Below are 15765 nucleotides of genomic sequence, written 5' to 3' on the forward strand. Positions count from 1 at the left end.
GATAGAACGTTGCGGGGTTCGATCGAACGTTGCGGCAGCGTGGGAAGGCGGTGGGGTGTGTGGCGAAGCGTTCTTTGTTGTTTTAGAACGTTGGGCGATTGCGGGAGAATGTTGCAACGGCGGAGCTGCAAGAAAGGGATCGCGCGCGGGGGGTGGGAGTGGGGAGTAAGACGGTATCTACGCGCGATCGGATACTTTTAAGATCGTAACCCCCCAGCTATTGCGGTCCCCAGGGCGCATGCGTACATGCTAGAGGCAGCTGGGGTGTGCTTGGGACGGGAGTTGTGACAGCTCAAATGGTAGAAGGAGCCCCCTGAATACTACTTGACTGGCGGGGCGGATGTGGGGCTGGAGAGAGAGCAGATAGGAGCCCGGTTCGGTGAACCGCTTAGCTCGGCGCAACAACTCGAAGCTGCGTCTGCAAGGCTGCCATCTCAAGCGCGGTTTGCTAAAAATCAAGGGCCATTGTACTCGATAAGACTTAAGGAGTAAACAAGCGAAGGCTCCGGCTGTGCTGCGTTTTGCCTCCCACCCTTTCCTGCTGCTACTGAGCATGCTCTACGGAGAATATTTGCTCGATCTGCCAGCCTGTGGACGCTTAATCTGGGCGCGGGCCACGCTGGACGGAGTCGCAGTTGCTTCCGAGTTAGCAGCCGTGGGGTGGCGGACGCTGTGCATGTATACTCGGAAAGCAGCGTCCACTGCGCTAGGTGCGGGCTTGCTAGCTCCCGGGATCTGGTACCCAGACGCTGTTTTAGTCTACTAAAATGGAATTATCAGCCCAAAAGCCGTGTCTTGACCTACTTTCTACAAATTAATCCGCTGTTACGTTGCGTGAGCAAAACTCTTTTGTCCCAGACCGGAGCGGGGAGGGGTCTCCCCAGAGACTCCTGGATGGCTGCAGGTTCCCCGTCCCTAATTTAAGGCGAGCGAGCATGATCCCATTCCACTAAAAAGCGCGCGGTGTGTGTGTGTGTGTTAACGACGCAGAGAGGCGAGACTTGCTGCTTCTATTTTGCATGTTTACTTGGCAGTCGATTCTGTTAAATTGTAATAAGCCCCTTTCCTAAGGAAGCGGGCGGGCGTGCCTGCCTTGTTAGGACTGCAGCTTTCCTTCCAGCGATCTCAGGCGGCTCAGATAGGAGATCCTGTAGCTTGACATCCAGCGAGTCTGGCAATTCAGTTGTCAAAGGGCTACAAAACAACCAGCGGGGTGGGGGTGGGGGTGGGAGGCCTCTCTTGAGCTGTGGTAGGCCAGAAGAAGTCACGCGATTAAGATGCATTTACCAATGAAGGCTTCCGGGGGCGGGCTTACTCTCTTTGAGTGGCAAGAGGAAGGGAATTCTTTGCCTGTTTTCAGGCATGGTGAGAGCCAAATTGTGAGCTAAGGGAAACTCCATGCAAAATTGCATGTCAATCATGCGGGGCGGCGACGGAAATTTGCAAACGGCCAACAGCCCTGCTAACAGGAGATTGATGGAAGGGCTGGGGCCACCCTGTGGATATTGTGCTTAGCTGTGCCAATCCATGATGCCAGAGTGAAACCCCCTAATAGCTTGCTGCAATGTAGACTAAAAGCAGAGCACAGTTAAATTATGGCATTTGCTCCCTCAGGAGGCAGTGATGGTCACGAACTTGGACTGCTTTAAAAGAGGACTGGGCAAATTGCATAGGGTGGATGGTTGTTAAGTGCATTAACCACTCAGCTGACACTATTATTTATTTCTTTATTTTTACCCCAGAGGGAGCGAGTCTGGCTTCTCCAGGGAGCAGCCACTGATTACCCCATATATATGTGTGTGTACACATTACTTCAATGGAACTTGGGACAAGGCACCGTATTTTTCACTCTATAAGACGCTCCAGACCATAAGACGCACCTAGTTTTTGGAGGAGGAAAACAAGAAAAAAAATATTCTGAATCTCAGAAGCCAGAACAGGAAGAGGGATCGCTGCGCAGTGATAGCAGCGATCCCTCTTGCTGTTCTGGCTTTTGGGATAGCTGCGCAGCCTGCATTCGCTCCATAAGACGCACACACATTTCCCCTTACTTTTTAGGAGGGAAAAAGGGAGTCTTATAGAGCAAAAAATACTGTACATAGAAGATGCAGGTACAGTGGTACCTCGGGTTAAGTACTTAATTCGTTCCGGAGGTCCGTTCTTAACCTGAAACTGTTCTTAACCTGAAGCACCACTTTAGCTAATGGGGCCTCCCGCTGCCGCCACGCTGCCTCTGCACGATTTCTGTTCTCATCCTGAAGCAAAGTTCTTAACCCGAGGTACTATTTCTGGGTTAGCGGAGTCTGTAACCTGAAGCGTATGTAACCTGAGGTACCACTGTATTTTTCTTCCAGGCACAAACCCAGCTCCGGCCTTTCTTAGCTTAAGCAACCTTAGTGTAGGATTGGAGTGGGGAACATTAGGCCAGTGGGGGGTGGGGCATAGCTGTCAACTTTCAGATTTGAAAATAAGGGATCAGCAGCCTCACCTGTCCCGGGGACAGTCTACGGGATATCTAACAATCCGGGATAGCAGCGGGAAACGGCGCTGGAATAAGGGAATTTCCCTCCCAAAAAAGGGAAGGCTGACAGCTAGGGGGGCGGGGGAGGGAAATGTGACCTTCCAGGTCTCCTATCTGACTCAAGCTAAGAGTTAACGATTGGGGGAGCTTCTTAATTATTTTTCTCTGTTATTACGTGGTTATTATGGGAAGCTGTCTTACCGAGTCCGACCGTTAGTCCCTTCTGTCCCCATTAGTCCATTCTGACCCCTAGGGATGATGGGAGTTGTAGTCCAACAAAAGTCAAACAAGTTTTGAGAAACACTGCTCTAGGTCAATATTGTCCACACTGATTGGCAGTAGCTCTTTGAGGACATTCACACCTTTACCTGGAGATGCCAGGGATTGAACCTGGGACCTTCAAGATGCTCTACCACTAAGCTACAGGCCTTCCCCGAGTGGGTCTCACTTCCCTGCAGTTCAAGACTGACAGCCTTGTGACATCACCTGCTCTTTTTGGCCTGGATCCCTTCCAGTCGGGATTCAGGCCTCATCATGGGACTGAAACTGCCTTGGTCGCACTGGTTGATGATCTCCGGCGGGCTAGGGACAAAGGTGAGAGCTGTTTCCTACTTCTGCTGGATCTCTCAGTGGCCTTTGACACCATCAACCATAACATCCTTCTGGACCGTCTTGAGGGGCTGGGAGCTGGGGGCACTGTCATACAGTGGTTCTGCTCCTTCCTCCTAGACCGTGTTCAGAAAGTGGTGGTGGGGATGAGTGTTCAGACCCCTGGGCTCTCACTTGTGGGGTGCCTCAGGGTTCTGTCCTCTCCCCCATGCTTTTCAACATCTACATGCAGCCGCTGGGAGAGATCATCAAGGGGTTTGGGCTGGGTGTTCATCAGTATGCGGATGATACCCAGCTCTACCTCTCTTTCAAATCAGAACCAGTGAAGGCAGTGAAGGTCCTGTGTGAGTGTCTGGAGGCGGTTGGAGGTTGGATGGCGGCTAACAGATTGAGGTTGAATCCTGACAAGACAGAAGTACTGTTTTTGGGGGACAGGAGGCGGGCAGGTGTGGAGGATTCCCTGGTCCTGAATGGGGTAACTGTGCCCCTGAAGGACCAGGTGCGCAGCCTGGGAGTCATTTTGGACTCACAGCTGTCCATGGAGGCACAGGTCAAATCCGTGTCCAGGGCAGCTATTTACCAGCTCCATCTGGTACGTAGGCTGAGACCCTATCTGCCCGCGGACTGCCTCGCCAGAGTGGTGCATTCTCTGGTTATCTCCCGCTTGGACTACTGCAATGCGCTCTACCTTTGAAGGTGACCCGGAAACTAAAACTAATCCAGAACTCTGCAGCCAGACTGGTGACTGGGAACGGCCGCTGAGACCATATAACACCGGTCTTGAAAGACCTACATTGGCTCCCAGTACGTTTCCGAGCACAATTCAAAGTGTTAGTGCTGACCTTTAAAGCCCTAAACGGCCTCGGTCCAGTATCATTCTACCCAGACACTGAGGTCCAGCACCGAGGACCTCACTGCGAGAAGCCAAGTTACAGGGAAGCAGGCAGAGGGCCTTCTTGGTAGTGGCACCCTCCCTGTGGAACGCCCTCCCACCAGATGTCAAAGAGAACAACAACTACCAAACTTTTAGAAGACATCTGAAGGCAGCCCTGTTTAGGGAAGCTTTTAATGTTTGATGTATTACAGTATTTTAATATTTTTTTGGAAAGGAGTGGCTTTCCAAAAGAGTGGCTGGGGAAGCCCAGCCAGATGGGCGGGGTATAAATAATAAAATATTATTATTATTATAGTAGATTTGCATATCCTAATCTGCTCATGTGACCTCATGTTTCCTTGGTTCCATAGCAGTTCTGAGTTTCAGGTCCCTCATGAGAGCAGCTCCAAAGTGATTGCTTTGAATAATGTTTAGATCAGGGATGGAGAACATGTAGCTTTCCAGGTGTTGAACTGCAGCTCCATTCATCCCTGACTGTTGGCTAAGCTTTGGGAGGTGATGGGAGTTGTAGTTCCAAAGTCTGGGTGGGTACCAGGCTGCGGAAGGCAGCTGTACATTGTAGAAACAATTGCAGCAAAGTAAAATCACTTCCCTTTCCATCACTGTGTCCTCCTGTCAGGAGTGAGCCAGCAGTAAATCACACTGGCAAGTTGGAGTTAACTCTTTATTAGCAGAAACATGATCTGCACAGGAGTGTCAGGCCTAATGAACACAGCAACTCATCTCCTGCAGGTCTTGCTCCCCATGAAGCTGTTGCTGAGACTGAAGGTGACCACCTTCCCACAGGAGCTTAAGTTCCCCTCCTCTCTCCCCCAAGCAATTGGAGACTATGTATGTGTGTCACCAGTATCTCCTCTGCCCTTTTCACGCCTCTTCTGGTTCTGGGAGACCAAAGGAGAGGGAAGCTTGTTGAAGCAGACCCTACACTGGCTCCCAGTATGTTTCTGAGCACAATTCAAAGTGTTGGTGCTGACCTTTAAAGCTCTAAACAGCCTCGGTCCAGTATACCTGAAGGAGCGTCCCCACCTCCCCCATTGTTCTGCCCGGACACTGAGGTCCAGCTCCAAGGGCCTTCTGGCGGTTCCCTCATTGTGAGAAGCCAAGTTACAGGGAACCAGGCAGAGGGCCTTCTCGGTAGTGGCACCCGCCCTGTGGAACGCCCTCCCACCAGATGTCAAAGAGAAAAATAACTACTAAACTTTTAGAAGACATCTGAAGGCAGCCCTGTTTAGGGAAGCTTTTAATGTTTAATAGGTTAATGTATTTTAGTGTTTTGTTGGAAGCTGCCCAGAGTAGTTGGGGAAACCCAGCCAGATGGGCGGGGTATAAATTATTATTATTATTATTATTATTATTATTATTATTATTATTATTATTATTATTATCTCTGCCTCTTGGCCTCTCTCCTGGCTCCTCACCTGCTTCAGCTTCTGCCTCTGATTCTGGACCGCTCTCTGCCACAGACTCTTCCTGCTCACTAAGCCCTGTTCCCCTTCAGCTTCCGACACCACCACTTCCCAGTCTTCTCTCTCTTCTTCCTCTGACCACTCATCACTGTCCCACCACCGTTCCCCGGGATCTGAGCCTTCTTCCCTTGGTGGTTCTCCAGCCGGTTCCTCCCACTGATCCTTGGCATCCAGTCAGTCTTTGACGCCATCCAGTTTTCCCCAGCAGAGCTGTAACATATTATTCCAAAGGCGAAAGCATCCTCCGCAGCTCATGCTGACCACACTGCCAAACATTGTGGGGATCAGATCACTCCCATCTGCTACCGCTTGGAATCCACAGTGCGAATCTAGAAGGGATGTCCAACTTTGGTGGATACATTTAATCAGTTGTGTGACGATGAGGACAGAAGAACAAAGAGGATCTACTTTCCTGCCCACCCTCTCTCCCAGCACTTCTGAATTTTTAAATTTATTTTAAATGTTTGTTGCTTTTCTACAAAGCACTCTTGGTGGTGTGCAACAAAGCTAAGCTAAAATGACTAATGAAAGAAATAGAAAACCATTTACAAAAAACAAAATCCAGCACAGCAAGGAAATTATTGGTAAGAGCTAGAGCAAAAAAACACCAAACACAAATCAGCAGATACTTTGTCTGTGGAGGGGTTGGAAAACAGGTTTGTCTTCATTTTCTGGTAAAACATGAATAGTTAAGAGAGTAAAGAATCTTCTCTGGGAAGATTCTTCCACAATGTAGGTTCTACCACTGAGAAGACCCTCCACCATTCAGTGAAGCCACACATCTTCCTAAAGGATGTTGCAGTTGCTGAGGTTTCATAGAATTGTAGAGTTTGAGGGGACTTGAAGGGTCATCTAGGTGACAGGACCATCTAAGCTCTGCATAAAAGCCTCAAATGAAGGAGAATCCATAACCTTCTAAGGGAGACTCTTCCACTGTCCCTGGACCTGAGAGCAAGGGTTGGAAGAAGTGGGAGGATGTTCTCCCTAAAGCATGTTAGGCTCAAGACTGCTCAGGGTTTAAAGGTAATTGCAACCACCTTGAATTGGGTCCAGTAGTTTGGTGGCATCCTGGACAGCTGTGGCAATACAAATACCTTCTTTTTGTGGTCTTTTCTGTTGGAACAATCAGGCCACAAAATTCTATACCAGCTGCCCATATTCAAGGGTAGCCCCTGCATAGAGCACATTGCAGTAGTCCAGTCTACAGATTGGTGTATAAGTATTTTTACTTAGAAAGCAAGTGACTATTGGACAGCGCCTGCCCCCATCCCAATGATCTCAACACCAAAGCTCTACGGAGTGGAAGACAGAAAGCTTTTTTTATTAATGTCCTCTCTAGGGAGCCAGACTCTGGTTGCAAGGTGGACATCTGTAGCTGTACGCGAAGTGTTTAGCAGCTCAGCTGCTAGCCTCAGTTAGATGTTCAGAGCACCAATGCCGAGAAGAGCTGGGATGAAGGTGTTGGGTCTTTTAAAAAGTCTTTAAAATACGTCCTGCTTGGGGACTATTGCTAACATCTGGAATAGTGGTGGTCAACATGATGCCCTGCAGATGTTTCCATCACCCCTGACTAATATCCAAGCTACAAGGGCTGATGGGAGCTCAATACCTGGAGATATTCAGGTTGCCTTCCTTTGATCTAGAATGTCCAAGAGGACTAAAACTGCCCATGATGTGTGGGGCTCATGAACTGGAGGTTGATGGACTGCATTGGTGCTGAGCTTGGGATAGCTATTGGGGCAGGTTGGATGTTCCTGTGGCCTTTGCCGTCTTGCAGGAGGAAAGGCGGCTCGCCGGGAGCCGCCGCGGCAGCCACGCAGGGCACGCTGGTGATGACCATGATGTCCGGCCGCAAGGTGGGACTCGTTTCTTGCGGCGTGGGCAGCCCAGGAGCGCCGGCGAGGGACGCTTTGCTGGCATAACTGAGAGCCAGTTGCTCCAAACGCCTCTTCTTGAAGAATGCCTGGGTGGTGGCATGCAGCGGCTGGAGGAGGAGAGGGACCGGTTGCCCTGGGTGCAGGAAGAAATCGAAGCCGGAGCAGTCCGAGGGGTCGTACGCCAGCTGGCGGGACGCCTCCCCCTTGCTGGGCCAGGCGAAAGGGAACGGGAGGGTGAAATCTTCAGTGAGCACCCGGATCGCAAAGTCATCCTCCTTGCCAAACTCTTTGTAGGCTCTCTGGATGCTGCGGAAATGGTCCTCCCACTTTTTCATGTCTCCGTCGTAGATATCTGGGAAGGAGCCCGGGAGAGTTTGGACTAGCCTCGGGGGTGATGAGGTGGTTGCTGCGGTGGAGCCCGGCAGGCTGTAGACAACTCCGGGAGAGGTGTTGTGTGGAGCCGCCTGGCTAAAGAGATGGGGCGATGGCAGAAGAGGTGGAGGAAGCAGGAAGTCTTGCGAGGGGTTCCCTCCCCCAGGCTTGGTACCGCTTCCTGCAATGGGGAGGGGCTTGCCCTGTTGCAGCGGGGCAGGGAGACCTGGGATCCCTTCATCACCTGTGAGTGTACAACCCAAAGGGTCAGGATCGGATGGCAGCAAATTCACTCATTCGCTTGCTGGAGACAAGTTGCTCTGAGTCTCTGGTGAGTAGGATGCCCGAGATACTACAGATAATCACCCCAGATATCTCATTGGTGCTGTGATTTGGAGTAGGTAAGAAACAGCAGAGATCCCCCTTTGAACAGTGGGAGAGATTCTCACTTTTGCTTTCTCCGTACCCTAGCACAAATGAGATAAGACACCCCCCCCCCAGCAACTCTCTCACAAAGAGGAACACAGTGATGACCCAAGAGAATGACTGGCACAATGGAACACCTTGACGAGTGCCAGAGCGCACGGAAATGCCGTTTACCTTCCCACCACAGCGGTACCTATTTATCTACTTGCACTGGTGTGCTTTCGAACTGCTAGATTGGCAGGAGCTGGGGCAAAGCAACGGAAGCTCACTCCGTCGCGGGGATTCGTACCACTAAGCTTCCGATCGGCAAGCCCGATCGGCTCTGTGGTTTAGACTAACTAGTAAGCTAAACTGACTATCTGTAGACCTCCAACTAGACTTGACAGTAGTTTTGCAAAAGAGAAAAAGGAAGATCCACACAAAGGTTTTTCAATAGTGACACCTATTCTACCCAACAGTTATTACTCCCCACCCCTTTCCAATAAAATTTACTGATAGGTCCAAGACCTTTTCATTTACCAAGGCCTTTTAAAGGTGAACTGGATGAATGATGGGCTTTTTCTTACTGCTTTTCTTCTGCTGCTTTATCCTTGAATTATTTGGGGTGTGTTTTTTATTTTTATGGCAGGGTGACATTTTTGGGAGGGCTGCATTGGTGTGTATAAGCTGGGGTCAGTCCTGTTGAGCAAAGCAGCTCTCTAAGGATACTAATATGCCAGCCAATATGCTAGTTTCATTCAACTGTGACCTCAAGAGAGTCAGGATGTGTAAGCACAGAAGTGGATTTGGCAAATGAAAGTGGGGGGAAAGATGATGACCGTTGAAAATAAAGGGATGGGTGGATAAAGGAACTGAGAGAATGTGACAGATGGGAGAGTGGCCGATAGGCAGTGAAGAAGCTGATGAGAAAGGTGAAAAACTTTTACAGTCTACATGGGTCCAGTTTTCTTATGAGTGGCATTGATTTGTGGAGTCTTATCAGCCTTTGCAGGCCTGGACCATTCCAGATGTTTTGGGCTGCCACTGGAGCTGCTGGGAGTTGTTGACCAAACCATCTGCAAAGCTCCAGGTTGGCAAAAACGGGTCTCCATCATTCCTCTATACTTCATTTCAGCTACTAGTTCTCCTTGAAGATCACATAATGTTCAGCCAAGCCCCTTCTTCTCAAAGAGCTCCACCAAGGGCTTCCATTTTGAGAGCCACCACACCTTCCCCTGGGTTGTCCGTTTAGGGTCAGCCAGCACAATTTAGGAGGCTGAATTGGGCCATGGAACTCCTGGTTCACAGTCTCAATTCTGCACCCTTCTGTTTTGTTTTTCCTACAACCCTCTCAGACCCTGCAATGTTCTTCCCAGATCCATCACCTGAAGGCCGAGGTGGGTTATCCAAAGTCTCTGGAACTAAGGAAGCCATTGTAACTCATGAGAGGTGGATACGGAAACGGGTTGGGGGAACAATTGTTGACTATAGTCGCCTAGGAAACTACAATGGCTCTATGATGACATCACAACAGATGAATGGGGACGAAGGGGGCAGCATAGTGATGCAAACAATGAGTGCTGAATGGGGGGAAATGGCTCTTTGTTTTATTCTGGTGGTGGGGAAAGAAAAAATATTGAGGGCTGTTGATGCATGGGGGGTGGGCGGGTGGAGGAATTAACCAAGGGGCACACGCAAGCGTTAATTTTATTATATTATTTAATTTATAACAATATTTATTAACCACCAACTCATAAAAAGAAAACATGGCTGGGCACCATGAAACCACTACGACATCTTAAAATAAAGAACAAATGACCAACACTGAACTGGATTTAGTATCTTAATTGTATATATAAACAATAATGAATATTATCCCTGCAGTCTTCCTGAACCTAGTACCCTCAAGATGTTTGGACTAGAACTCCCAGCACCCTAGACTGTGGGCACCAGCATGAGAATCTGGGGCATATTCTAATTTTCTCTAGCTGGAGGGGAAGAAAAGGGTGGAGGAGGAAGTAGAATAAGATAAAGGATATTTCCAAGCCCTTCTCAATACCCTGCAGTCAACTAAAGACAACATATCCTGCCCCTCACCCCAACCTCCCTCACTGCCAAGGGAAAATAAAAAATGAATAGAAAGAGAACCTACCCAAGTGATGCTGACACAGAAACCTCCCACATACACTAAGTAAAATAATACAAGTTTACTATCCCCCTCTCCCTTTTCTCTCCCCCCACCTCTCTTCTCCCCAATACTGTATACAACATTGAAATTTCACCTGGCATCACCATGACCTGTGCCTGACAGCATAACATTTGCTTTTCATGGTTAAAGGTAAAGGACCCCTGGATGGTTAAGTCCAGTCAAAGGTGGCTATGGGGTTGCAGCGCTCATCTCGCTTTCAGGCCTAGGGAGCCGGCGTTTGTCCACAGACAGTTTTCTGGGTCATGTGGCCAGCATGACTAAACTACTTCTGGTGCAACAGGACACTGTGATGGAAACCAGAGCGCACGGAAACACCGTTTGCCTTCCTGACGCAGCGGTACCTATTTATCTACTTGCACTGATGTGCTTTCGAACTGCTAGGTTGGCAGGAGCTGGGACAGAGCAACAGGATCTCACCCCATCGCAGGGATTTGAACCGCTGATCTTCCGATCAGCAAGCCCAAGAGGCTCAGTGGTTTAGACCGCAGCGACACCTGCATCCCAATTGCTTTTCATGGAGGTTGAGTTAAAATGATCCTGTAGAACGGAGAAACTTTTCTGACTCCGGCATCACTTTTAATTCCATCATTTAACATGGGACCTAGCTTTTTTTTTAAAAAAGTGTGCCTTTTCTCTCCTGTTTCTCTCCCTTTAGAGGAGGGGCCATACCTAGGATGTAGAGCATCTGCTTTGCATGCTAAAGAGCCCAGGTAAAACCTGGCATCTCCAACCTCTGGAAAGAGTTTTATCCAAAACCTTTTAAAGTTGCTGGTTGGACCAGTGGTCCAACTCAGTTTATGCTGGCTTCTTAAATTCCCTTCCTTGCCAGCTGTGGACACTGCACAAGCACGTTGCTGTGCTGTTATAGACCCTTTCCCCCTGAAATATTCATGCCTCCTTTTCTTGATTACATCCCTGAACCATCAAAAAATAAATAAAACGTCAATTGAAGACCAATGACTTACAAGAACAAGTAGCAGCTTGCGATTCTATCCACTAGGTGGCAGTCATAGACCTCTATTTTGCCTCTCCTTTGAGAGTGCTCGATTTATAAAGTGAGACTGACAGCTCCGTTGTCCAAATATGAGACATGTATTTAAATTTGCTCTGTTTCCCAAGCAAAAAGGTGTTGTAAATAAAACTGTCCCTTCTCTTCTAAATCAGGCTTTTATTTCTGGTGGGAAAAGTCTTTTTTTTTAATAAAAAAAAAGCCATGTAATATAAATTTAAGCACAACCCATTGTTCGACTCACACTGGGGTAGCATGCGGCCAAGAGTGACTTACAGGAGATGAGGAGGTGAGGCTGGGATGGTGGTTTTCAGCAACTCTGAGATGCCCAGGGTGGCTTGAGTAACAGAGCTGCAGGTGTTGTGGCGGCTGCTGCCTGGCCGTAGTTTAGACCAGCGGTTGCTAAAGGGGGCAGTACCACTCCCTGGGGGGTGCACTAAAAGGACAAGGGGTGGAAATCTTGAGAGAACAGCTGCTGCCAGCAGGGTTCTCAAAATTTAGCAGGCAGAGGGGTGGTGCTGTGGTCTAAACCACTGAGCTTCTTGGACTTGCCAGTTGGGTTGGCGGTTCAAATCCCTGTTACGGGGTGAGCTCCCATTGCTCTGTCTCAGCTCCTGCCAACCTAGCAGCTCAAAAGCACACCAGTGCAAGTAGATAAACAGGTACTGCTGCAGCGGGAAGGTAAATGGCATTTCCGTGCACCACTGGGATGAAAGGGTTTGGAATTGGCGGGTTCTTAGATCAGAACAAAAGCCGGTATAAGGCCCCAAAGGGGGCATCCTGGCGCGTGTAGTGGAAGTGGCCCAAGGACAGGAGAATCTTACACCTGTTCCAACCCTACCAGCTTGATTATGTGACCTGCCAAACCAAAGAAATGCTGCTTCAGTGTAAATCAAGCTCCTCATGAACAGAGTTTGGAATTGGAGTTAAGTTAACCCAACATGACACAGCAGCAGCAAAAGTTGTGCCAGCTTTCTATTGTTAGGATTGTTCTGTGAATATTTAAAGGAATGTATTTGGCCTGGCTTTTTGCTGATGTGAACACTGCGGGGGGTGGGACCTGTGTACATGAGTACAGTTGTACCTTGGTTCATGAATGCCTTGCGACTCAAACATTTTGGCTCCCTAATACCGCAAACCCAGAAGTGAGTGTTCCGGTTTGCGAACGTTCTTTGGAACCCGAACATCTGACGCGGCAGAAGCTCCTGCGGCCAATCGGAAGCTGCACCTTGGTTTTTGAATGTTTTCGGAAGTCGAACGGATTTCTGGAACGGATTCCATTTGAGAACCAAGGTATGGCTGTAGTGGGAATTCCACAATCAAATCACACCTGGAAGCACCCTTAGTCTTCAAGAAACCACAAGACCCCATTGCACTAACTTCCAGATGATGGATACTAGCTTTTAATTTAACTAACTAACTAACTAACTAACTAACTAACTAGATACTGCAAATCTTAAAATTGCTCATCCATGGATTAGATTAGACTAGGCCTGTGAGTTATTTTGTTAGCTAATAAATGAGCACGGTTGTGCAGGCATGTGTGCAAAAAATTTGGCCGATACTGTCGTTCTTTTGAATGGGTCCAGTATTAAGAGTTTCCAATCTGGAACCAATCCCAGGCGGTGTCCTTTTAAAAGAAGGTTGGTTTTCAAGTCTTAGTGGGTGATAAGGTCTAGTTTCATTCCAGGAAGAAAAGCCACTGCTGATTTCTGCAGATGGCATCTCTGATAAGCACATACAAGGTCAGTTACCCAGATTCCACCCCTGCTTAGTTGGCACGGCTACCTAGAGTCCGCTGAAGCCATCTGCATTCAGTGGAACAGGCCCTGTTACAGGTGTCACATAATACTTTTCCCGCTTTTGTAAAAAAATAATGGAATCATAGAACTGTAGAGTTGGAAGGGACCTTGAGGATCACTTAGTCCAACCCGCTGTAATGCGGGTGTTGCTGTGGTCTAAACCAATGAGCCTCTTGGGCTTGCCAATCAGAAGGTCAGCAGTTCGAATCCCCATGATGGATTGAGCTCCCGTTGCTCTGTCCCAGCTCCTGCCAACCTAGCATTTCGAAAGCACACACCAGTGCAAGTAGGTAAATAGGTACCACTGCGGCGGGAAGGTAAATGGTGTTTCCATGCACTCTGGTTTCCATCACATTGTTTCATTGTGCCAGAAGCGATTTAGTCATGCTGGCCACATGACCTGGAAAGCTGTCTGCAGACAAACGCCGGCTCCCTCGGCCTGAAAGTGAGATGAGCGCCCAGCCCCAGTCACCTTTGACTGGACTTAACCATCCAGGGGTCCTTTACCTTTTTTACCTATGTAGCAATGCAGAAATATGCAGCTGTCTCATATGGGGATCAAACCTGCAACTGATCTTTCCGTGTGGCAGCACCTAATTCATGCTATGATAATCATAGAATCATAGAGTTGGACGGGACCAAGTGGATCAACTAGACCAAACCCCTGCAATGTAGGAGTTTTTGCCCAATGTGGGGCTCAAACCCACGACCCTGAGATTAAGAGCCTCATGCTCTACCAAAACAATACAAGACATTCTTTGAAACCCACTCTTACCTGAATAAACTCATGTGGAGCGTGGAGTCTCAGCCAGCTTGGATTAATCTCAAATTTCTTGGTAGAGAACCAAATTTCTAACAGAAATTATTTTCTGTTATTTGTTTGTTTGGTTGTATGTTTGTTTACTTGTATGTACGTCTGTTTTCTCATAAATGTATTTATTTTAAATTAATAAAGATATATTTTTTAAAAAGAAAAAAAGAACCAAATTCTGTTAGTTCTGTATGCAGTTGGCTTTTCTTCCTTTCTTTGTCTTCAGGCTGCCAGTCTTTGTGCAATAGGGATTCCAGGGTATACCAGAAAGTTACTTTTGCACAAGAAATCCACTTCAAAACAAAACAAAAACCCATTCATTTTATGGTAAGGAAAGCGAGAAGTGTAAACTAAACAAAGGATTTGCAGGAAGATGTATAAACTCCACACAAGCAAATTATTGTAGTATCGCCCCACAGACAAATGAGAATGAATGCTCAAGGAAGACCAGACATAAAAGGGACGGCATATCCTGTTTCACCACTTGAGATGGAACAGGAAGTGCCATCCTACCCTGCTGCCATCGCACTTCCTGTGCCACCGCCTCCACCGCTGTTGAAGTGGTGTCGGCACTGGTGCCGATTTCCAGTGAGATCTCGCAAAATCTCATGAGACCTTGCCAAACTCTCATGAGATATTGTGGAGTGCATGAGATCTCATGAGATCTTGGTGAGATCTTGCTGGAAATCAGTGTGGCTTTTCTGCGAGTGGTAGAGGAGGCAGGGTGTGTTGTGCCTTGGGCGCCCTGTTTTGGGGGGCTTCCAATGCCCATAGCGGCTGCTTCACCCCATTTCATGGGTGGGCCAGCCCTGTGACATAGTGTAAGCTTTGTGCAAGTTTCCATACAGAATTCAAAGTGCTGGTTATGACCTATAATGCCCTATATGGCTTGGGCCCAGGCTGCCGAAAAGAATCCTAAATTCTGAGTGCAATGTCAATATAAAAGGGTTTCCAATAACCCTTAAAGTTTCTGTCTGAGGTTTTCAGTAAACTAATAACTTCACCAAACTAAGTCATTTATCTTGCTAATCATAAGCTTGGTCGAGTTTGCAGTTTTTATGTTGTTGCAAGTATTAGGTAAGGTAAAAGTAAATGACCCCTGGATGGTTAAGTCCAGTAGAAGGCAACTATGGGGTGCAGCGCCCACCTCGCTTCAGGCCAAGGGAGCCGGCGTTTGTCCACAGACAGCTTTCTGGGTTATGTGGCCACAATGACTAAGCTGCTTCTGGTGCAATGGAAAACCGTAACGGAAACCAGAGCGCATGGAAATGCTGTTTTCCTTCCTGCCCCAGTGGTACCTATTTATCTATTTGCACCGGCATGCTTTCGAACTGCTAGATTGGTAGGAGCTGGGACAGAACAATGGCAGCTCACCCCCTCTCAGGGTTTTGAACCACTGACCTTCTGATTGGCAAGCCCAAGAGGCTCTGTGGTTTACCCCACAACGCCACCTGCATCCCTTTTGCAGGTATTAACTATGCTATGGTTAGAATGCATTAAACATGGTCTTGAAAACCAACAAAACATATCTGTCCCACATAATGAAGTCAAAATATTAAGGGATCCAAATGTGGTTGTTGAAGAGATATTAATATTCCATTACAGAGGTGTTTAAGAGTCCACGTAGAAGTTGGCTCTGGAAGCAGGGTGTCCTTTCCGCAAGAGTGTCCCTGTGATGAATCAGTTCCTCTGACCTTTCCTTCCAGATAAGGTAATTTGGCGACACTCTCAATGGGCGCTTTAAGTTTGGGCAGTGTGGCTTGTGGTGATGGGTCAATAAATAGCAGCT

The 15765-nt window shown here is 48.1% G+C and overlaps 1 protein-coding gene across 1 annotated transcript; it reads right to left on the reverse strand.

Moving 5' to 3' along the window:
• Positions 1 to 6791: 6791 nt before the first annotated feature.
• LOC308590127 (uncharacterized protein C8orf90 homolog) lies at positions 6792 to 9717 on the reverse strand. The gene is made up of 2 exons (XM_081199842.1): positions 9531 to 9717; positions 6792 to 7984 (listed from the first exon to the last, which is right to left on the reverse strand). Exons 1-2 carry the CDS (start codon positions 9577 to 9579, stop codon positions 7149 to 7151), a joined length of 885 nt encoding a protein of 294 aa, XP_081055968.1. The 5' UTR covers positions 9580 to 9717; the 3' UTR covers positions 6792 to 7148.
• Positions 9718 to 15765: the final 6048 nt, after the last annotated feature.

This window comes from Podarcis bocagei, assembly GCF_964188305.1.
Source record: "Podarcis bocagei genome assembly, chromosome: 7".
NCBI classification, from domain to species: domain Eukaryota; kingdom Metazoa; phylum Chordata; class Lepidosauria; order Squamata; family Lacertidae; genus Podarcis; species Podarcis bocagei.